This window comes from Phaenicophaeus curvirostris, chromosome Z, assembly GCF_032191515.1.
Source record: "Phaenicophaeus curvirostris isolate KB17595 chromosome Z, BPBGC_Pcur_1.0, whole genome shotgun sequence".
In the NCBI taxonomy this organism is placed as follows: domain Eukaryota; kingdom Metazoa; phylum Chordata; class Aves; order Cuculiformes; family Cuculidae; genus Phaenicophaeus; species Phaenicophaeus curvirostris.
This window is the reverse complement of record NC_091431.1, coordinates 62,799,510-62,822,012: the sequence shown is the minus strand read 5'-3', so window position 1 is coordinate 62,822,012 and position 22,503 is coordinate 62,799,510. Positions and strand designations below refer to the sequence as shown.

General features: G+C 38.4%; 1 protein-coding gene across 1 annotated transcript in view; it reads right to left on the bottom strand.

Moving 5' to 3' along the window:
• The window catches only part of NUP155 (nucleoporin 155), a 33,251-nt gene extending 11,303 nt beyond the window's left edge, over positions 1-21,948 (bottom strand). Inside the window, exons 1-22 of the mRNA XM_069879890.1 lie at positions 21,753-21,948; positions 18,783-18,920; positions 18,341-18,437; positions 16,965-17,035; positions 16,310-16,394; positions 15,368-15,536; positions 14,824-14,929; positions 14,232-14,305; positions 13,839-13,930; positions 13,617-13,714; positions 13,372-13,524; positions 12,517-12,617; positions 11,161-11,331; positions 10,008-10,118; positions 9,013-9,107; positions 7,427-7,515; positions 4,920-4,997; positions 4,666-4,813; positions 4,113-4,179; positions 3,118-3,236; positions 2,812-2,915; positions 910-1,043 (exon numbers count right to left, since the gene is read on the bottom strand). Coding sequence (XP_069735991.1) covers positions 910-1,043; positions 2,812-2,915; positions 3,118-3,236; positions 4,113-4,179; positions 4,666-4,813; positions 4,920-4,997; positions 7,427-7,515; positions 9,013-9,107; positions 10,008-10,118; positions 11,161-11,331; positions 12,517-12,617; positions 13,372-13,524; positions 13,617-13,714; positions 13,839-13,930; positions 14,232-14,305; positions 14,824-14,929; positions 15,368-15,536; positions 16,310-16,394; positions 16,965-17,035; positions 18,341-18,437; positions 18,783-18,920; positions 21,753-21,876 — 2,424 coding nt within the window. The 5' untranslated portion in view covers positions 21,877-21,948. The remainder of the gene's footprint in view (positions 1-909; positions 1,044-2,811; positions 2,916-3,117; positions 3,237-4,112; positions 4,180-4,665; positions 4,814-4,919; positions 4,998-7,426; positions 7,516-9,012; positions 9,108-10,007; positions 10,119-11,160; positions 11,332-12,516; positions 12,618-13,371; positions 13,525-13,616; positions 13,715-13,838; positions 13,931-14,231; positions 14,306-14,823; positions 14,930-15,367; positions 15,537-16,309; positions 16,395-16,964; positions 17,036-18,340; positions 18,438-18,782; positions 18,921-21,752) is intronic.
• Positions 21,949-22,503: the final 555 nt, after the last annotated feature.

The window sequence follows — 22,503 nt, the reverse complement described above, 5'->3', positions numbered from 1 at the left end:
GTATTTAGATTAAAAGCTTCTTCAAGGGCTGGATGGAAATTCAACATTGGCAGCAGCACCCACAGTTCTGTAAATCTCCTTTACAAACAAGGAAAGGCTGAAAGAACTGGGATTGTTTAGCATGGATAATAGAAGGCTCAGGGAACAGTGTATGGGATCTCATTAAAATTTATGGACACATAAGGCAGAGCCACACTTTTCTCAGTGGTGTCCAGTGACAGAACACTAAACAATGTCCAAGAGCTGAAGCAAATTAAATTATATCTGAATATAAGAAAAATATTTCTTACTCTAAAAGAGGTTTAACACTGGAATGCATTCGGGCTGCAGAGTCTCCGTCTTTGGAGACATTAAAAACCTTACTGGACACAGTCATGGACAACCTGCCCCAGTCGACCTTGCTTTGAGCAGCAGCGACAGATAACCTCCAGGAGTACCTTCCAACTTCAGCTGTTCTGTGATACATTGTGGACCCCTGCTTGCACAAAAGTGCAAGGGCTTGAGTCTCTACAACCCTATTCCTCTCTACTGTTAAACCTTTACCATCACCAAGGTAAAGTGTGAATTCCTCTCGGATGGATAGCATTGGACTATTCTTTCCAGCACATTTTGCACAATGTGCTTAAGTTGAGCACACTGTGATTCATAAAACTAGACTGTGTTAACTGTCAGTAAAAGTAAAAATCTATTCGTAGTGACACTTTTAATTTGCTAGAAGTTGGTGAAGAGGTCAATACTACATGTCAGCCTCAAAAAAACCCACTTGCAATCTGAATAAAATTGATGTGGCTTAATTAATTATATATTTCTCAATGAATTACAGCCATATTCCTTTGGGAATATTTAGGTAGCAAAAGAAATTCAGAAGTTAAATGCAAACAAATCAAAATCATATGATTTGGACCGTACCTTTTGAAGCTCACCTACAACAACACTGAACTGGTGTTCACACAGCAGCTTCCATAAAGCCAATGCCTGGCATGTTTTGCGAACAAGCTGCTGGATGCCTTGAAGTGAGGTCTTCTCAGTTAGCTGTGCCTCAGCTGAAAAGGTAAAGAGATTGTCAATAAGTAGCTGTTCCATGTTTCAAATTAGGACAAACTTCAGGGGTTTTAGAATAACAATTTCCTTGAATTTCCAATTTGTTTTCCTCTTCCATTCTTGATTAATGCTGTCTACCTGTCTTTGGAGGAAAGTGCCACGTTAACATTTCCCCCAAACAAATGCAATCTGTTAAGATTTATTTTGAACTATGCAACACAGAGAAAGCACTTTCTGAAAAAGAAGTGTGCCTTCATGTGAGTGCATGGGATTTACACAGCAGTCTTAAATTTTTGTACTTTTTTCATAAACAGTTATTGTAATTATATTTATGATGAACATAGAAGAAATCAAAATAAACTTATAGATTGTGGTTTTGTTTGATTACTTGTATTTGCTTTTAGAAAGAAAAATTAAAATCACAACTGTCAATGCTATCTTAAAAAAGAACAACAAATACTTCAAAAAGTAGTTAACATTTATATCTGGTAAGATGTATTCTATTCACTGATACAATAATTCAGATATACTTATTAAATAGATGGAATAAAACTGTAACAATTTATGTCTTCACTTTTGAGGCAGCAATAATTATTTTGCATCATTTAGCAACTCAAAAGCATCTATGGGCTTTGGAATGCATAGAAAAAAAATTTAAATGTCTACCAAAGCCTACATAATGACTCTTTTAAAGAAATTACATTCACACTACTGAAAGCGAGCAGTATAGAAAAAGAATTGGTAACTAAAACCCAGGATTATATGTACACAGACCACAGTCACCTTGAATTATGTACATAAATCTGTAACACGTTCCATGTTGCCTGGAAGTGCTCAGCAAAAACTACACTACAGGAAGAGATGAGTCCAGATGGGCTGGTCTTATTTCTAAGTAAAGTTTTGTAGGGATTTCAGTGACTGTAACTTTGGGAACTTGCATTACATTTTAATAAAACAACACACTCACTTGTCTCATGAACAAATTGCTTAACAGTTGCTATCCTGAAAATATAAACAGGCATGCACCTACTAAGTACTGTAATGAGGAGATGAAACCATCTTATGAAACACAGAGAAGGAAAAAAAAGGAGACAGGTAGTATGCAAATAACCCTTTGGTTCAGTATTTCAATACTGTCTGAATGGGGAAAATAGCATGAAGAGGACATATCTACATAAAACTGAAATTTAATTCTTCAGATGAGTATTTTACTAGTGCTGTATAGTTCAAGCATTTTTATTTTAGCTTAGTAAACTGAGAGATCCAATTTGTGGTCGCAGTGCCTCAAGAGCACTGGAAGTTACTACGCTGAAACACAAATTCACTTCACAGAGATATTCTCCTTTGTGGACTTGCTTTAATTAGTTGAGATGTTAAATTTCAATATTAAACTGAAAAGCAACATCTGCAGCATAAAGTGAACGAAAACTCTTACCACACCTAAACCAAAGGCTAGAACGTTTATCTAGATTTGAGTTTTCATTCTGCTTATCTCTAATACAGTCTTAGGCACATAGTTTTTTCACATCAAGACCACTGCAGAAGCACTGCTTGCAATGGAACAGTACAATACAGTACAGAAGCAAAGAGAAGATGCTAGAAAGTTAGTTTCCCAACTACAGTGCTTTCACTTAAGAACCCACTACCAAGTATGGCACATTGATTAATGTCAAATTTGTATTAAAAAAATAAAAAAAAAGAAGACATCTTTATTCAGGTTTTAACCAGTGGCAACGGCAACATCCCAATGCAATGTATGTAATTACATACCATGATATTTCCTCTGGAGTTCTTGCTGGACTTGCTGAGAACTTCCACCATCAGGCCACATGAAACCCAGGAGCCTCTGTTGCAGATTGGCTGGTGTGCTGAAACTGCAATTCCAAAATAAAAAGAGACGCTAATATGGTTACAAACACAGTCTTCTAAAGATTATATAATAACTTATTTTTAGCATCTGAACAGTTGAAGCTAGAGACTGTATATACACTTAAATTCAATGTAGATATGCATGGTATAGTTTTTTGACAAGTAGACATTAAATACTACTAGTAAATTTAATACAATGAATAATACCTTGGGTTTCCAAGGGCTCCTACCACGGCAAACTGTGAATTTCTATCCAGAAATTCTTGTAATCCTTTCAGTTCCTGTAGTACACATTCCAGCACATGAGATGGAACACTGCTTTCTACCTGGAAAAGAACGCACGCACTTCTTTACAGAAAGCTTATTTTCAAATTTTTTTTTTCCAAAATTCTACAATTTTCAGCTAGAGCCACTAAAAAGACAAACAGAAAGGGGATACAACAAGTAAACAGTCTAACAGTGATTCTATCACTAGAACACAACATTATTATACCACAGTCACTAAGGAGGGGGCACACCTGAAGACGCAGTAGTCCCCTGAGGATACAGAACATTCAAAGACGCTACTTCACCCTTCTGACAACCAAATCAGCTATGTTATACTATTTCCAACTCTGAACTAAAACAATGATTAAGCATTGCTAAGACAAAGTAGAACTGCCAAGGTCTTCCAGACTCTCCCAGTTACCTTATAACTGGAGCAGGAAAGCTCATGTAGCAGTTAATTTGCATCACTGAAATTACTCAGTTCAGGATCCTATTAACATCCACAGTCAGAAAAGACTTTGTTTTTAATCATGAACAGAAAGTGAAACACCAATATGTTAGTCAGGAAGATGCTGGGAATTTTTTTAGTCCTCACATAACTGCAATGTTCATCCTAACCCACTAATGCATTTTGGTGTTAGGCTTTGTCTGGAGGGGGTACACAGAAATTAAGACAGTGCCATCACTAAACACAGAGAAAACTGGCCACTGCCAGTTAGCAAGAGACCAAATAACAGCTAAGCTTCATAAAAATAGTAGCTTAAAAAGATTTTAAAACTACATTTACTGGTCAGTTAAAAATGTGGCACTTAAAAAAACATACAAATAACAACATGTTTTTCCTTATCAGTTTATAATTGGGAACAGAAGTATAACAGGGATTAAGACATGTACTATAAAGAACTTTTAAAAATACAAAACAAACTTTTACATACCGCAACAACTTCTCGATTGCCACTTTTGAAAACTCTCTCCACAACTATACTGCCATCCCATATATTTCTGCAACACAAGAGTACAGCATTAAAAGGGAAGTAATTTCAGCAAGCGTTTTTGCAAGTCTGTGTGTAATTTCTTAAGAAAGAAATGGTAATGGTTTTTACTTTAAAGTCTAAAATAAGGACAAATGTGGACAAACATTAAATGTGGACAAATATTAAAAAATATTCAAATATTCAAAAAAAATTACCATTGCACATTTCTGAACAGCACCAATACAGGTAATGAACAAAATCTCAAGCTTTAAAACTTTAAGCAAATGAAGTTTGTTTAGATTGGAAAAGATCTCTAAGATCATCAAGTCCAACCCTTAACCTGCCACTGCCACATCTACACAACTTTTATATACTTCCAGGAATAACACAATATAAAAATGCATTTCATTAATTTCAAATTTAACTGCTTTTAAGATAGAATTCTATGACCTTAGGGAAAGAAAAACTATGAAAAACTGAGTGATAGAATCTCCTTGTTACATAAACATCTCACCCTATAATCCGAGCAAAGTATATGCAGATGCCATTGTGTCTTCCAGAAAATACTATCTTGGGACCCATCATTCCACTAACGGATGTACCAGGGTGAGACAGGGAATTGCCAGAAGGAAAGGGAGTTGACACAGCAGGAGACTGAAAACCTAGGTTTAAATAGGGAAAAATTACTCATTTAAATGCAAATAAAAAAGCCCATCAGAAAAAAAAAATAAATCTCCATTTATCCAGCAAAGCCAAAGAAGGCATTACCTTGCCCTGCTGTTGCCATAAAGCTAGGATATGAGGTATCAAGCTTCGGATATGCAGCATCAACAGTCAAGGGGGAAACTAAAAGGGAATATAAATAAAGGTAAGTTTGTTAAAATCAAATTAACAAATTAAAAAAAAAGCCCAAAATATAATCCATAAAATCCCTGTGCAAAAGCAGCAAAGTTGTTAAATCAAGTACTTTAAAATCAGAACCATTCCAATAGCTATTACGGTTAAACAACAAATTGTGCTCATTTCTTTTCAACTCAACACTCCATAAGTGAACCTAATGCATATGTTTTTTCCAAGAACAGTTATTAAGCTTTTTTTCCCTCAGCATTTGTGTGTTATTTATTGGACCTTCCCTGCAAATACTGCCAACATACTTTTTCTTGTTCTTCATATGCTGACTGGTACTATTCCCAATTAGGGCATCTATTGTCAAAGCACCCACTTTCAGTCATTTAGATCTTTTCAAAGAATATCAGTTCTACCTTCAAAGCACTCGGCTGAAAGAAACTAGTACTATTACTTCTGATTTTTTACATAGGACAGTTGGACAAACAGTATAGCAACATTGTTAACTTTGAACATTCAGTTTGAGATTGTCCACAGCCTCAGATTCAGCTATGAATATTCAAATCTTCTGCAGATTAAGTCAGAATACCTAACTTAAGACCCTAAAATATGAGGAACATATGTGGCCATCTACAAAATGTCCATGTACCAGCAGCAGAAGGATGATGTAGCATGGACAGGGCAAGAAAACTGGTGCTTTGAAAAGTTGGCTTTTATGTGAAGAATCAGTCCTTCTTCCCTTATGCACTACCGTTCTCCCAATCTGGCAACATGCAACAGCGCAAAGGATGACAAAGTCCTTCACTAAAAAGCATCAATGCATTTGCAGGGCACATTCTCCTGTGTGCCAACTAAAGCACAAACTTGCAGAAAAGCAGCATGCAAGCCTATGACTAGACTTTCAACAGTGGCAAAAAGAAGGAACTAAGTTGAAGGGGACTGGCCTTTTAATGCTAACATTACTGTAACGTAGTTTCACATGCAAAATTTCAATGTATTTTAATCAATTTCTGTCAGCACTGTTTGACCCACCACAGGGGACATCCACAATACCAGAATCCTGATTTAATATGATACTTCTCTACCCTTTGAGCAAACCAAATAAGAACTAGCAGAATGGTGACATCTTCCACTTAGATGTGTCATTGAAGCAAAATTGAGATATGTGCTTAGATATTTGGTTTCAAAGAGGCACATACGACAGCAAAAGATAAAAAGAGCCAAGAATTTAGACTTGGGAAAAATGAATTTACTTCTAAAAGATGTCACCTTATTGATTGCAGAGCTTCCTATCTTTTCCCTCACACCTTACTTCTATTCTCAGTTTGCTCAGCAGCTGATCTCCCCCACAGCTGCTATTCTCTCTAATTCAGATTTAATTTTACATTCATAGGCCTTGCCTAAGTTCCTGACCTCATTGCTATTGTTCCACAGCATCAGACTTGGAAAGCGATGCCACTGATGCCTTAAAAACAGTCACTCTTCTTACTGCTTTAATACTAGTTGAGAACTGTAAAAAAGACGGTCAATTGTTTTTCCAACATGTAATCCCATTCAGCACACTTTTCCCCAATACTTATGAATTTAGGTGTAAGTCAAAAGGAGTACTGAAATGGAATTTCTTAGCATTCCAGGCAATTAATTATTTTTCCCAAGTCTGATGTGTAAAATGCAATGCCATATGTCATATAGGTTCTTGGAAATTAACAAATTCCTGAATAATAAAAAATTAATAATTTAATTCAGTAATTCATTCAGCATTCCAAAATCATCATTAGGAATTTGTTTTCTAAAAATACCTGGAATTGAATTATATATGTTAAGGGTCAACATCCTAAATCAAATGTAGAGATTTAAATATCTGTGTAATAGAGCAAGGCCTCCACTCTAAAAAGCATCAAGTCCAGAATAGAAAAAGGCAGTGCTATTCTCATTTGTAGATGGCAGCGATGACCTAAGCAGAAACCTAATGCTGAAGCTAGACGTCTTACAGGGAGAAATCACTCCAAAAACTAACATGTTTCTTGACCAGAATTTTTCTTTCTCACAAGCGGTATTTGCAGAGGTATGACAATGACGCAGTAAGATACTCTGCTAGAGACACACAACAACCAATTAATCTTTGATAAATGGTTCTCTGGCTGAAGTGTCTCTGGCAGCAACAACTGCATACCTTGTTCACATAATCTTAATAGATTATATGCAACATCCAGACACAGTCTGAGATCTCTCTCATTAAATCTCCCTCTCATTAAATCCAAAAAACACTCAAGAGGAAATGGGAAAAACCATCTGTAATTAATTGTCAGTGAATGGGAAAAACAGGACTATTTCAGACAAAAAGGACATGGATACCTGTGGGAAAACAAAATAAAAAATCTTTAAGGAAATAAACACCTGTCCAAAACCATGAAATGCTTGCTACTTACCAGGAGTAACAGGAGGACACAAAGTAGGCCCAACATTGGTTGGAGGAGGCAGAGCTGATGGAAATCTCATTTGTGCTTCTCCACCATACCTAACGTTTACATGTAAAGATAAAAAATAACTTACACTTCATACACAGTCCATTTATTTTTCATGTCTTTGAGAATTAACAGTAATATTGCGATTCTTTTAAGATAAATAATAAAGAACCTAGCATAAATTTTCAGAAATATTTGTGACTGACTGTATGATAACTAACTGAACACATTACATGAAAAGCAGTAACGTATGCAATTGTAAAGAGAAGTCAGATGAACAAGTAAGTAAATTTTTCTGTGGATATTTCAAGTTCAGTAGTGATAAGATGTGATCAGGCTTTGAAGAGAAATTTACCAATTCTCAAAACCAGGCTTATGATTTAGCAAACTTTTTAAGGTTTGCCCCCACAGGAAAGTGGAAAGGACACAGCTGAGATAACCCATGTTCATACTTCTATCATCCTCAAGTTCTATCCATCTCTCTCCTACAGTGCTGCACAAGCACTTTGTTGCGTCTTCCCTTGCTAATGCACATCTCTCCAGTTATCATTTACATTGTCCTTTGGATCTTGTAATATAATTTTGAGTTTAATAAAGAGCAACTGTTCACAGCCTACTAAGAACAGCTCATTTGATCTAACACCTGCACAAATTTCAGCAAAAACCAAGTAAGCTTATAAGAATATAGGACTCAAAATCTAGCAAAAACATAAAAGTTAAATTTGCATATTTTATCATCATTCTAAACAGGTGTACCTTAACAAAACTCTTTTCTCCTCCAGGCCACACGCCCTGTGAGGACAGGCAAGAGATCCACGATACACCAACTCCCTTAAGGTAGCTAATTAAAATATACATATCTGCACCATACCAAGGATATGCAGTAGTGAAAACACATGAATGACAAATCAGTCTCTGAGAGTGGAAGTCCATACTTCCACACTCAGCTTGGAGAAAAACAAAAACCATTCAACCAAAATTTTAAAAAATAATAATAATAAAAAAAAAAAATCATCTATGGCTGAGAGTCATCAGGCCCTGAACAGGGTAAGCCTGTTTGAATAAAATTCCTTGGCACAACGGTGAACAGCATAAATAACTACAATATGTCAAAAGAAAAAAAAAAAAAACCAAAACAAAACAAAGAAACCTAAGCCCTCTGAAGTTTTTAAAAAGTGTCTGCTATTTTTCCAGCTGCGCAAGTTGGTCTCATTAAAGATATTACTACACATTGCGCTTCAATTGACTGGATACTGTGAAGTACACACAAGTGCACTTCAAGCAGATTAAACTACCTGTTCAATAGCCACCTCTACCTGTGGAACACAAGCATCGAAGTGGAGAACTAACCAGAAGTCACCATTACAAGAACCTTCCATTGCGGATAACCCTAAATTAGTGCAAAAGCATATTCCGCCAGGTATAACAGTCTATAACCATTTTAGAACATTGCTTGCTCACGCAGTAGGTTAAAGAGCCTATACAATTATTTAGTGGCTGTAGTGATCCTGAGCATAACATTCAGAATAACCCACAGAATTGAAACTTACCTAAAGAATGCTCGAGTAGCCCAGGCAGACACTTCTCTATCACATGCAGCATTAGAACAGGCCAAGATAAGGCAAGTGGCACAGGCCTGATCCTCCTAGAGCATATCATACTATTAGGGTGGCAGCATGTATCAAGTTGCTGACAAATGTATAGAAGTTGTATTGATCAATAGTAAACACTTCTAGTAAACAGTAAAAACTTTTTGCACCATTTTATCAGCTCTCTCCAGCTATAGACAGGAAGTGGATCATAGTGAGGATCCCACTGCAGCCAGTAAGCTCTTATTATACACAGTTTTGCAAAATCAGTACAATTCCTGGTAGGAAACAATCTCCATGTCTGCCACCTAAACATGACTAAGATTGATGCAATCTCCGCAGAAACATAAATTAAGATTATGTTTCAAGAAAAAAAGATTATACAAATAATGGTTTGCACATTCAAGTGGCCTATTAAAATATCACTTAGCCTGTCCTATCAAAGCACAAGAGAACAGATTACAGTGGACATTTACTACCAAAACAAATCACTACCAGTCAACTTTAAATTGTAATACACAATAGCTTCATTTCTGCTTGTTACTTACCTTGAACAGAAAATCAGACCAATCATACACATTTCCACTGGCCTTCAAGGGGTAAAAACTTCTGGAAGTACTAGGAATCTAACTTTTTAAAAAACTCTTCCTTCCCTGCTCTTAGACGAACTCCTTTTCCTACACTAAGAACTGCATTATACTTCTGCATACAAGATATATGTCAGTTTCAGGAAAAATTAAATACTTCCATTGTTAGATCATAAAACAAGAAGTTAATTGTCATTATACCACCTTGTTTTACGTAGAGAGTAAAGGAGGAAAAGCCAACTCTTTAACTGATAAACAAAACATTACCCAGAAGTTTACAGCAACAACAAAAAGATGCTAAAGAAAGTGATTAAATTTACATAAATATTATAAGAATTCTATTTTTCCTAACAGGTAAAAAGTTCTTACCTGATGCAACTTGAAAAATCTTTCAATCTCTTCTCCATCTCCACTCACATTGCTAACAAGCAGATGCCGCAGCTGATCAACAGGTCTGAGTTTATGAAACATAAAGCTCCCCTAAAAGTAACCCAAAATAAATTATAATGAAGATGTATTTACTGTGGCCATACCAACACCCCCTCCCCACAGTACTTATCTTATTAGCATTCTGAGTTTTCCTTTGTCATATTATTGGATAGAAGTATAATGTGAATGGTGGCTAAAGCTGGGTTCCATTCACATGCAGAGAATTCTCTAGTGAGTCTACGGAATGCAAGACAAACACTGCAATGGCTATAAATTCTCCACAAATTGATTTACTTCTGCTTTGCCCAACATGAAGCAGAAACTACAAGCATACAGCAAATAGATACAGAAAAGAAATGCTTAATGTATCTTTCAAATCCTCAAAACTGCCTGGAAAAAAACACTTGAAGAGTTTAGAATAAAGGGCATGCTAAGACTCTACACCCAATCATCTTGCAGCCATACTAACTACTGGAGAGAGGGTCCAATTAGTGCCTTTAACAAAAAATGCTGCCATTAAACAAATGCAGGTTGAATCTGAGGTTGCAAGACATTAATGATAAACCATTATTTTTCAAATTGCCTATTAGTTTAGCTATTGAGTGCCCTAAAATATTGCTAACTGTAATCTGAAGAGACATAGGAAAGTTAATTTCTTTTTTCTTTTTGTGGCTTTAGTACTTTCAAACTTTTTTAAAAAACCCTTTTGGGACTTCTTGGATGGCAATAAAATTATTTGTTCAAATTTCAATTGCCAACAAAATTTACGCTAACTATATTTTTTGGGTAGACAGTGTCTGTTTTAATTTCATATAAACATAAATTCAAAACCAAGGTTAAAAGAAATTCTCAGATTATCTGCATCTACAAGGGTTTCCAGAGACCAAAATAAAACTAACGATACCCTGTATATGAGAAGCTGGCCCAATAGCTTTGAGTAAATTTAAAATAGGTACAGATGGTATCAACAATTTTCTTCCTTGTTTGTCTTTACGTTCAGAATACAATCTTAAAAAAGATATCCATAATCAGTATTGACAGATTTAGATCAGTCTTCCAAATTTATGATTTCCTGCATTAAGAAAAGTAATACCTGGGCTGAAAGCAGAACAAACTTCTTAGGTGGCAGCATGTGTTGTTGTACAACAACAGGTGAATCAGTTATAGGAATAATGTCTCTATTTAGTGGTGTTACAATCTTCTGAACTTTAAATTCATCAATAGCAGAAAGAGCCCAGGAATGCCCATCAACACGGGTGGTCATCTGAACAACAGAGAGATATTATACAAAGTTTAGTAACGGATATTTATTTTGTAGATCCGTGGTGATATCATATTATTTACCATTTGAAATTACACAGAATAGAATGTACTCTTGACACAAGAAAACCCAAAGCAAATAAGTGAATTGTTGCACTGTCTAACAGAAGGTTGCTTCTAAATTTACAGCTATATATACATTGCTGCTTTTGGGAGACAGGGATAGAGTTTTGTATTTAAACATAAAACAACTTGCAAAGTGGGATCCTTTAATGCTGCTACAGTATAAACAGCAACAATCTGCTAACCATATCAGCACCAAGTATCAAAGGTAACATTAATTTAAGTTATTTCTCGAAGAGCCAAAAAATGTGGGAATTGAATCATAAAGGTTTACAAGACTTTCACAGTTGGCAGCAGTATTTCAAATATGACTCAGGAAGAGACATAAGGTAGTGAAGACATTCCAGATATCTATGTATGCTAACAAGGAAGAACTGCTGCTCAAGTACAGGCTGCAGTTTTGCTTGAGAAAACAAAGTGTCTGTTCTTATCAGACACCTTGGAGAAAAAAAGACAAGTCAGCACCGGGGATATTTATATGTAAGTTTTTGCAGAGAAGGGACCCGGAGTAATTATAAAGCTCCTTTGTAAGTTATTAAAACAGGAAATAATGAAGATCTAGCTTTGAAACTTTTAACTTAAACAGTCTCTGTTCATTCCAGGTCTACCATTGCTCCTTCAGTAACACTTTTTGAGATGTCACCTCTCCACTTCAAAAGACTTCAGACTTCCTTCAGAGCTGGAATACACAAAATGTTCTCCCTGAACTAACACATAATGCAGTCAACCCTCTAAAAATTTCCCTTATAAACTCTCCTATGTAATAATTAGGAAAAAAAGAAAAGAAAAAAAATAAGGTGAAATAATGAAGAGATTAATAACGCCTGAAATCTAATGAAGACATGGCATATCAGTTTCAATAGACACCCAAAGTTTCTAGCATGCACACTAATGTCTACTAATTTTTTTTTAGCTTGAAGCACCTTGATTAGTAGCTTTGTAAGTACTTCCAAACTCCTCACGGAAGTCTTCTATGAACTACCCATTCCTTGCAGGTAGTGTCTGGTATCAGAAAGGGGAAAATACCTAGATTACATTAAAATTGCATAAAAGTTTACTTTAGTACCTGTGTTTCCATCATTGGCTTTTGAAAAGGGAAAGAATCATGATTGATACACCACAAGATGTCGTTATCCTCATTTTCGGAAGCTGCCATCAACAGGACCCCTAACAAGAACAGCGATAATAAGTTTGTATTAGAAGCAATAATCAAACATTAGATGTATATTAATTCATACTTTATTTACTAAAGATCAAACCCTAAGCCCTAATCATACAATTTGAACAGCAAACGTCTCCTGAGTGTGTAAGCTAGAGGGTTCTTCAGGCCACTAATAATACCATTTACTCTCTATTCTAAAAGGTACAAAGAAAAATGACCCTACAATAGATAGAATGTGCCTAAATGAGATGTTTAAACACAAGCATGAAAATGCATTCAGAAATGAGTTCAAAGATAAAAACTCTTATGTATGAGTAAATGGTCAGTAACATAGAGATGTTTTCCTCCCCACATTTCTACAGCATTTTTAAAAATTCAGCCTACAAACAGAAGTGACATAAACGTAGAAGCATCTGGCAGCTGTTTGGTACCTCATACAGTATCAGCAGCTAAATGAGTCAAAAAAATGAACAAAAATCAGCACACACTAAATTCGGCATGAGAGGCTCTAAATAGGTAAGAAGCCTATTTTATCCCCTGCTTTTAAGAACTAATCACACATGCCTAGACATACATAGGTGAATTGGAACACATTATATCTATTTTATGGAGAGATAAGAAGGAAAAAAGGCTGATCAACACATGAACAATTTTTTTTCTGCTCCAACATTACACCTTAGAGAAGAACTAAATTCTAAAAAATACGACAACCCTCCACTCCCAAGAACTCTGCCGTTAACACCCTGTACCACTGCTCACCTTTGCTGTAAAGAGCTCTGTGAACCTTTGTGGGCTTCTCCACAGTAGAAGCAGCTGAAAAGCCAGGTGGCAAACGGACATGAACCAAGCTTAACATGGAGGGACGAGCTGTTGGATGCTTAAATTGTGAAGTACTAAAATACAGTCGGACACCTGAAAAAGATTAAAAAAAATCACAATTTTCCTAAACTGTACAGGTGCCATTTATAAGTTTAAAAGAGGGGAAAACAGCATTGCTTTCTTACCTGCATGTGTGATTGCTAGCAGCTGACAGTCTATGGATTCAGAATTTTCAATCACTGCTATTTGAACAATAGGCTTAAACACAGACCGATCTATTGTTCTAAAAAACAAAATTAAAGAAAACCCATACACAGAGAATTAAGCAAGTAACATTCATCAAAAATTTAGCGTGAAACTACTGGCCTTAAAGAAAGCCTCTTCAATTATAATTGTCATAAATATACCTGGCAATGCTCCCAGCAGCAGAAACTATAGCATTTTGTGAAAGAGAAGTAACCCTCGTCATTCCTTGACCATCTTGTCCCAAATCATAAACCTGTAATTCAATAGTAGAACTTTGTGATTTACAGTTGAATTAATTCATACAACCTCACCTACCAAGCCGCAACTCAAACTCTGTTTTTGTTTCATCCTCATGTTTCCATACAGTTGAAGGGAAGATCAAAAGACTAATCCTTCCTCAGGAGAAAGTATTCCTGGTCTTCAGCACACATTTTGTTACAAAACCAGAATAATATCCTGACAAATCTAAATAAAATTCCCAGTACTGAGGAAAATGTAAAAAATTACATACTCGTTAGTAACAGAACCAAGAGTCACCAGGAGAAATTACATACTTGCAGCACTCCTTTTTCTGAGCGGGTGTATAAGATATTTCGAGAGTTGTCGATGGCAATTTGAACCACAGGATCTGGGAAGGGAGGCAAAAAGGGAGAGCCAGAAAATCAACATTAGTTTTCTTAAGAAAAGCATGAAAGAGAATATCTATAAAATAATGAATTGCAATCTAAAAAAGACTACAGGAGTCGCACACAAGATTCCTATTGGAAGCGATTTAAAACAGCAATCAACTGTACATAATTATTTAGCAAACTTTAAAAAAACTGTATGAAGTATTAGAATTGTTTACTAAACAGTGAGACATGGCAATATTATTTACTGAAAGATTGTACTCACTAAGTGCATACTCATTTTGTATTACAGAACACTACCTTTAATCGTAAATGGCAAACTTCCCCAACTTTGATTTCTACATCCTGAACTAGACACACAAACAAGTGACCGGATTTTCATAATCATCAGACACTGCAAGTTTTATTGAAAATAACTAAACACTCTGAATGAGGAAACTATTCTGTCTCATATCTTGGTAGTATTATATAAAAGATTACATTAAATTTTCAGTAAAACTTTAACATCAGTACTTACCATCCTCTGAGAATGTGAACTGTAGCAATGAAGGAATAAGGAAAGACAACATGCTCTTTGAATGGTTAATTTTCCTACAGCGCTGGCTAAACCAGCCTGCTTCGGCCTACAATTTAAAACAAATACAATGTTGAAAGAAAAAGCAAAAACTCAAACGTAATAGTTATTTTAAAAATGTTGTTAATAGGACAAGTATGGAAACAAGTAAAAATCTAACTACACATCACTGATTTAACTAGAAAAGTACATGGTTTTCAATTGAAAGAAACAGGTGATCATTAAAAGGAAATTTTTTACATAAAAAGGGTACAGTAAGTGACAAAGTTCATTTTATTTTTGAAGCTGACCAAAGATGTGTTGCTATTCCATCTTCTTTAAAGAAAATTCATCTACATTAAGATATCAGAGCTGCTGTGCAACAAGCCATGCAACATAATTATGGAAGAAAAAAGACAGCAAACCTGACATGTTTTGCAACTCGTAGTGCCTCGATCCCACAGCCATTCAACAATTAAAAATGCATGTGTGTAACAGTTATAGTCACCTGGTATGCTACTTCATATAAGCAGCCATCTTTTCCAGCCAAAAAGATACGCCCATTATCAGTAGATGTTATTGCCAGAATATACGTATTGTCAGTAGGGAGTGAGTAAAGAGGGTCTGGTAGCAGCTGCATTCCTCCAGACATACTGTCATTGAGTGATCCAGAACCTTAAATAAATAAATAGATTGATCCTCTTTACTTTTTAACCTGTTCTCATAAATATTACAGATTTATGATAAGAAACATTTTGGAAAATAGGAAAAATCACAGCAAATTTCATAATCCCTAAATACATTCTTGAGTAGCTCTTCTCCAAAGTGAACTGCAGTGTAACAGATGTTCTATTTTTTTTTTTTTTCAAAAATCAAGTATATTCTGTGTAAGTATCCAAGTCAGGAAATGCAATGTTTTCAATTTCTACACACTTCATCTCCTCTAAACTGTGACAAGTCTAAATCACAGCTTTCTACTTTTTCACATCAAGTATAAAAAGACAGCAGAAGATTGTAATCCTCTCACTTTCTCCAAACAATTCTGTATTTTCTCTCAGTATATAAGGCATAAAAATACGGTATTGCTTTCCCAATTTCTGAGGTTGGAATACAATGCCAACCAGATTAAGGAATTGTATTCACTAGTTGCAAGATTCAACAGTTTCTCCTCTCCTAGTCCAACGTGCCATTTAATTAACAGCAATCCCTGTTCCAAAAGGTCTTTCAATGTTAAGCTGGTGAATAATACAATTCAGTGCTTCCTCGGGAGTTCAGGATCCAGCAAGTGCACACCCCATAAAAATTGCTTCCGCACTGTCACATGATTCAAAAATTAGCAAGCCACTTAGCATACGGTCTTGTTTTTCTTCTTTTTTTTTTCTTTTTTTTTTTTAAACCAGTCATGTATACTTGTTAATGCACAAGAGACAAAAGAGAATTACCTCCTTGTATATTAGCACAACTGAGCCCTAAAATCACAATATCCACGGGAGTAGCCAAAACAAGTAAGTGTCGTACATGAGGCTGGAAGATGCCTAAAGAGGAGAAAATAAAACTTCAGTTTGGAGTCAACCACTCAGATCCAATGTGACCACTGGAAAGACGTTATCAGTTGACTAGAGGGAACAGTTATATTTAAGACCTAACAATCTGTAAAAAACTCTAGAATTAGATAGAAGAATCAGTTAGCAATTCAGCTTTCAGTTCATTAAATAAAGGACCTTCAAAATTACATTATTCTTATAAATGCGTTTCTTCTAAATTCAATCGTACTGCTAACTGACTTCAATATTACCTAATCAGTAGCCACCAAAAGAACTAGGAGGGTTAGAAACCAGGAACTCATGAAAATTATCACTCGAAAGTGTGTATTTATAAACAGTACAAATGTTATGAGTATGATGTGGCAAAGAACTGCAAGCTTATCAGTGCAAATTATTGTTAAACTAAACATTTTTTGTTTTTTAATTAATATCACAATGTTCCTAAAACAAAAACAAATCCATCTATCTTGTGCAAACATATATACACACACACGCAAAATACCATTTCATATATGGATATATAAAAAAAACCCAAACAAACATACACAGAAGGGTCCTTACCTCCTTTTGGCTTTACAAGACCCACTGCAACAATAGTTTCACTAAGACCATCAAAACAAGCCAGATCTCCCCTGTCAGCAAAGAAGAAAAATAAGAACAACTTCAATAAAACTTGTCATGTAGTACCACATAGTAACAAAGTAAATGAAACTGCATTCTGTATATTTAAAAGTGATTTTATTTCAACAGCCTAAAGCCATCTACTTCTCTTGCTTTGGGCGAAAGCAAATCCAGCAGAATGGAATGACAGAGAATCATAGAATCACCAGGTTGGAAGAGACCCACCGGATCATCGAGTCCAACCATTCCTATCAAACACTAAACCATGCCCCTTAGCACCTCGTCCACCCGTGCCTTAAACACCTCCAGGGAAGGTGACTCAACCACCTCCCTGGGTAGCCTCTGCCAGTGCCCAATGACCCTTTCTGTGAAGAAGTTTCACAGCAGGTATTAGCAGTTATTTGAGCCGCTTGGAGCCCCAACAGACAATTTTCACCTGAAGCCTAACTGCAGTATTTTATATTTTTTGGTTTTTTAGAATCATACAGTCTACTCTGAATTACACAATGCCGCATCTGCAATGCCGATTAACATCAAGACAGAGGAACTTACACTTTTTTTTTTGTCCCATGAAAAGTATCTCAAGCAAGAATACCCAATCTCCTTCCAAGCACCTTATGTTTAACACCATGCAGTGTTGTATTATTTGGAGAATTTATTTAATATACACAGTGACACAATGTAAACACATGGAGAGGAGCTATATGAGCCACAATCTGAACTTAAATGTTCTTAGGAGAGGCAACAGTACATATAAAGCAATTCTTACTGAAAGAATTTTTACTATACAGGCAAATTAAGAAGCAAACCTGCAAATTACAAACATAACACAGCCATTCAATAATATAGTGATATTACTTTTGGTTTTATGCATCCTTAAAACAAGCTAGGCAGGACAGCTTCAGTCACAATGCTTCAAAGAACTAACGCTGTATTTCTTACCACTGTGGGAATGATTTGCCACAGTACATGCACGAGAGGGCTTAGTAAATCTACCTAGTCTCTTTTTTCCTACTTTTTCAGCACAGGAAAAACCCTGGCAGAAATACAGCAATCATTTTAGGATATTGGCTATGTCTAACTCTAGGCAAATGCATTTTTCTTTCTTTCACCTCCAGATGATTTGGTAGCATTACTAGCTCCTAGGAAATCCTTAAACTTAGTTGGAAGTTCTATTAAAATCTAAAAAGAATAAAGATAAGTTAAACTGAGTAGCACACTTCCATAGTGACAGTAAAAAAATCCTCCACTACTGCAATCACTTAATTCCAGTATAATACCAACAAAATATCATCCAGAATGTGTTCTCTACATACCCGTCTTCGTAGTTCCACATGAAGATGTCACTGTCAATGGTCAGCCAAGCTCTACTGATTTCTGGAAATACTCCCATCATACAGTTGCACTGCATGTCTGAAGCACTGATGATGTAAGGACCAAATGAATTTCTGCTAGCAAAGACAAAACTCCCTTTGGAGCTTTTTAAAAAAAATAATACCACCTTATACACAGTAGCACACAAACTGTGTACCATAAACATTCCAGGTTCTTCTGTAGAATCCACTTCCACCAGCAACTCTAGAAAAATGGACCTTGTTACCACTACGACCCACATGAAGGGAGCGAGAACAATATCAGAGTTCATTACTGTGAGTCTGACAGAAAGACTGGAGAACACGCATGAAATATGCATGAAAAGAAGTCTATTTCCAATATTGCTACTTATACAACCTAACATGTTATTTTTCAGAAGGATACGTCCAAACTGCTCGACTAGCTCCGGGGGAAGTGGGACTCGGCGGACCGAGCTGATCTCTGGAAGATTAGGTATCGACGGCAATCCTGGTCCTTGCAAGGGATAATCCATATCTGACATACCAGAAACCGTAGGGCTACCTGCAATTAAGAAAAACAAAGTAAGAATAAACTTCTTAGAATGAACGTGGAGTTTACAACAAAAGATTTCTATGCCTTCTTTATCTCAGTCTTTAATAGTAAGGCAAGATATTCTCTGGGTACTCAGCCTCCAAAGCCAGAAGACAGGGAGGGAGAGCAGAACAAAGATTCTATGATCCATGAGGAAATGGTTAAAAGACCTGCTCAGCCAATTAGACATTCACAAGTCTATGGGACCAGTTGGGATTCACCCAAGGGCATTAATGGAGCTGGCAGAAGTGCTCACCAAACCCTACTCCATCATTTACCACAGTCCTGGCTGACTTGGGAAGTCCCATTTGACCAGAGGCTGGCTGATGTTACACCCATTTACAAGAAGGACTGGAGGGACGATCAGGGAAACTGCAAGCCTGTTGGTCTGACCTCAGTGCTGGGGAATATCCTGGAGCAGGTCATCTTGAGTGCTATCACACAGCACACACAAAACAACCAGGTGATTAGCCCCAGTCAGCACGGGTTTATGAAAGGCAGGTCCTGCCAAACTAACCCGCTCTCCTTTTATGACAAGGTGACCCATTTAATGAATGAGAGAAAGGCTGTGAATGTAGTCTTCTTGGACTTTAGTAAAGCCTTTGACATTATTTCTCACAGTATTCTGCTTGAGAAACTGGCTACCACTGGCCTGGACAGGTGCACTCTCTACTGGGTAAAAAACTGGTTGGATGGCCAGGCCCAAAGAGTGGTGGTAAATGGAGTTAAAGCCAGCTGGAGGTTGGACACAAGTGGTGTTTTCCAGGGCTCAGTGCTGGGTCCAGTCCTGTTCAATACCTTTATCAATTACCTCGGTGAAGGGATTAAATGTACCACTAGTAAATTTGCGGATGACACTAAGCTGGGAGGATCTTCTTGGGGGTAGGGCTCTCCAGAAGGACCTGAACAGGCTGAGGCCAATGGGATGAGGTTTAACAAGGCCAGGTGCAGAGTCCTGCACTTGGGACACAAGAATGCTATGCAGCACTACAGGCTTGGGTAAGAGGGGCTGGAAAGCTTCCCCACAAAAAAGGACCTGGGAGTGTTGGTTTACAGCCAACTGAACATGAGCCAGCAGTGTGCTGAGGTGGCCAAGACAGCCAACAGCATCTTGGCTTGTATCAGAAAGAGTGGCCATCAGGACCAGGGAAGTGATTCTGCCCGCACCTCAAACACTGTGTCCAGTTCTGGGCCCCTCACTACAATTAATACATCAAGGTCCTGGAGTGTGTCCAGAGAAGAGCAATTAAGCTGGTGAAGGTGCTGGAGAACTAGTCTTACAAGGAGTGTCTGAGGGAACAGTGTCTGAGGAGAGACCTCATCACTATCTACAACCACCTGAGAGGAGGCTGTAGTGAGGTGGGTATTGGTCTCTTTGCCCAGGTGATAGGACGAGAGGGAACGGCCTCAAGTTGCACCAGGATAGATTCAGACTGGACTTCAGGAAACTAAACTTCCTTACGGTAAGGGTTATCAAGCACTGGAACAGGTTGCCTAGGGAGGTGACTGAGTCACCACAGAATCACTGAATAGTTTGAGCTGGAAGGGACCATAAAGATTATCCACTTCCAACTCCCACTGCCATGGGCTGGGAGACGTCCCACTAGACCAGGCTGCTCAAGGCCCTGTTCAACCTGGCCTTGGACACTTCCTGGGAGAGGGCATCCACAGCTTCCCTGGGCAACCTGTGCCAGTGCCTCACTACCCTCGTTGTAAAGGATTACCTCTGTATGTCTAGAATATACCATCCTTGGAGGTTTTTAAAAGACAGGTATCTGAAGTGCTTAGGGATATGATTTAGTAGTGGACAAGTATGGACTTGATGATCTCAAAGCTCTTTTCCAGTCTAGGAATTCTATGATTTTTCTCTTTTTTTTACCTGATAGTTTCTTAGTCTCTGATATCTAAATTAGAGAACTGCATTACCCATTTTACTTTAGATGAACAATACAGGCCTCCAGACTAGGCAGAAAAATGTCTTCATATTGCAGACTTTAAGCATATAAACAGCACTACTCAAAAGTGTGAACAAAGTTTTCTGCAGGAGCAAGCCCATAAACAATAAATTTAAATCTCAACAGACATAAAATGACAGATTTGCATACAAACTCTTACAATAACTCATATGGACCCCAGCCTACACTTTGCCCTATTTCTTTCTGTAATAACTCTCCAGCCCTTTTTAAATTGTACAGCCAGACATTACAAAGGTGTTCCAAAGGCTGGAGCACCTCTGCTATGAGGACAGCCTGAGAGAGCTGGGATTGTTCAGCCTGGAGAAGGCTCTGGGGAAACCTTAGAGTGGCCCCTCAGTATCTGAAGGGGCTATAGGAAAGCTGGGGTGGGACTTTATACAAGAGCATAAAGTGACAGAATGAGGGAGAACGACTTTAAATTGAAAGGCAGAAGATTTAGGTTAGACATTAGGAAGAAATTTTTCACAATGAGGTTGGTGAGGCACCGGCACATGTTGCCCAGGGAAACCGTGGCTGCCCCATCCCTGGAAGTGTTCAAGGCCAGGTTGGATGGGCCTTTGGACAGCCTGGTCCGGTGGGAGGTGTGCCTGCCCGTGGCGGGGGAGGAGAACTGCATGATTTTTAAGGTCCCCTCCAACCCAATCTATTCTATGGTTAAGAATGCCACGTGGGGATTAAACACCCCACCTTCTGGAAAGAAACGGGACCGTGGAGCCAGGGCAGGCCGCTCCCACCGCTCTCACGGCAAGATCCAACCCTCAGCATCCCTTCCCCCGCGACCCGAGCAGGCAGGGCCGCCAGCGGCGGGACCGCCGGGCGCTCTCACCTGGCGCCGGCACCGCCAGAAGCTCGGACAGGTCCGGGTAGCAGCGATCATCTTGAATCTGCCGGTCGACGATGCGGCCCGCGATCTCCAGGGCCTCCTGCGCGGAGGGCGCCGCGGGGCTCATGGCGGGGCCGGGGCCACCAGGCGCGATGGGCAACAGCCGCGCCGCCTCCCGCCAAATCCCGGCGGCCCCCGCGCGCACGGGCGCTTCCGGCGCGGAGGGGTGGGGAGGGGGAAGAGGGACCACACTTCCGGCGGGGGGGAGAAAGGGGGGGGGCGGGAGCGGGGCCGCGCGAGAGGGGGCGGGGAGGCGCGCGCGCCAGTGCGCGTCCACGTGCAAGTGTGCGCGGGCTGCAACGTGTGTGTGGGCGTGCGCAAATGCGGGAGGCTGCGCGTGTTTACCCTCAGTACAAGAAGGGTCTTGAGGCTCTGGAGCGAGTCCACAGAAGAGCAGTGAAACTGGTGAAGGGGCTGGAGAACAGGCCTTATGAGGAGCGGCTGAGAGAGCTGGGGTTGTTTAGCCTGGAGAAGAGGAGGCTGAGGGGAGACCTCATTGCTCTCTACAACTACCTGAAAGGAGGTTGTAGAGAGGAGGGTGCTGGCCTCTTCTCCCAAGTGACAGGGGACAGGACAAGAGGGAATGGCCTCAAGCTCCGCCAGGGGAGATTCAGGCTGAACATTAGGAAAAAAAAAATCACAGAAAGGGTCATTGGGCACTGGAACAGGCTGCCCAGGGAGGTGGTTGAGTCAC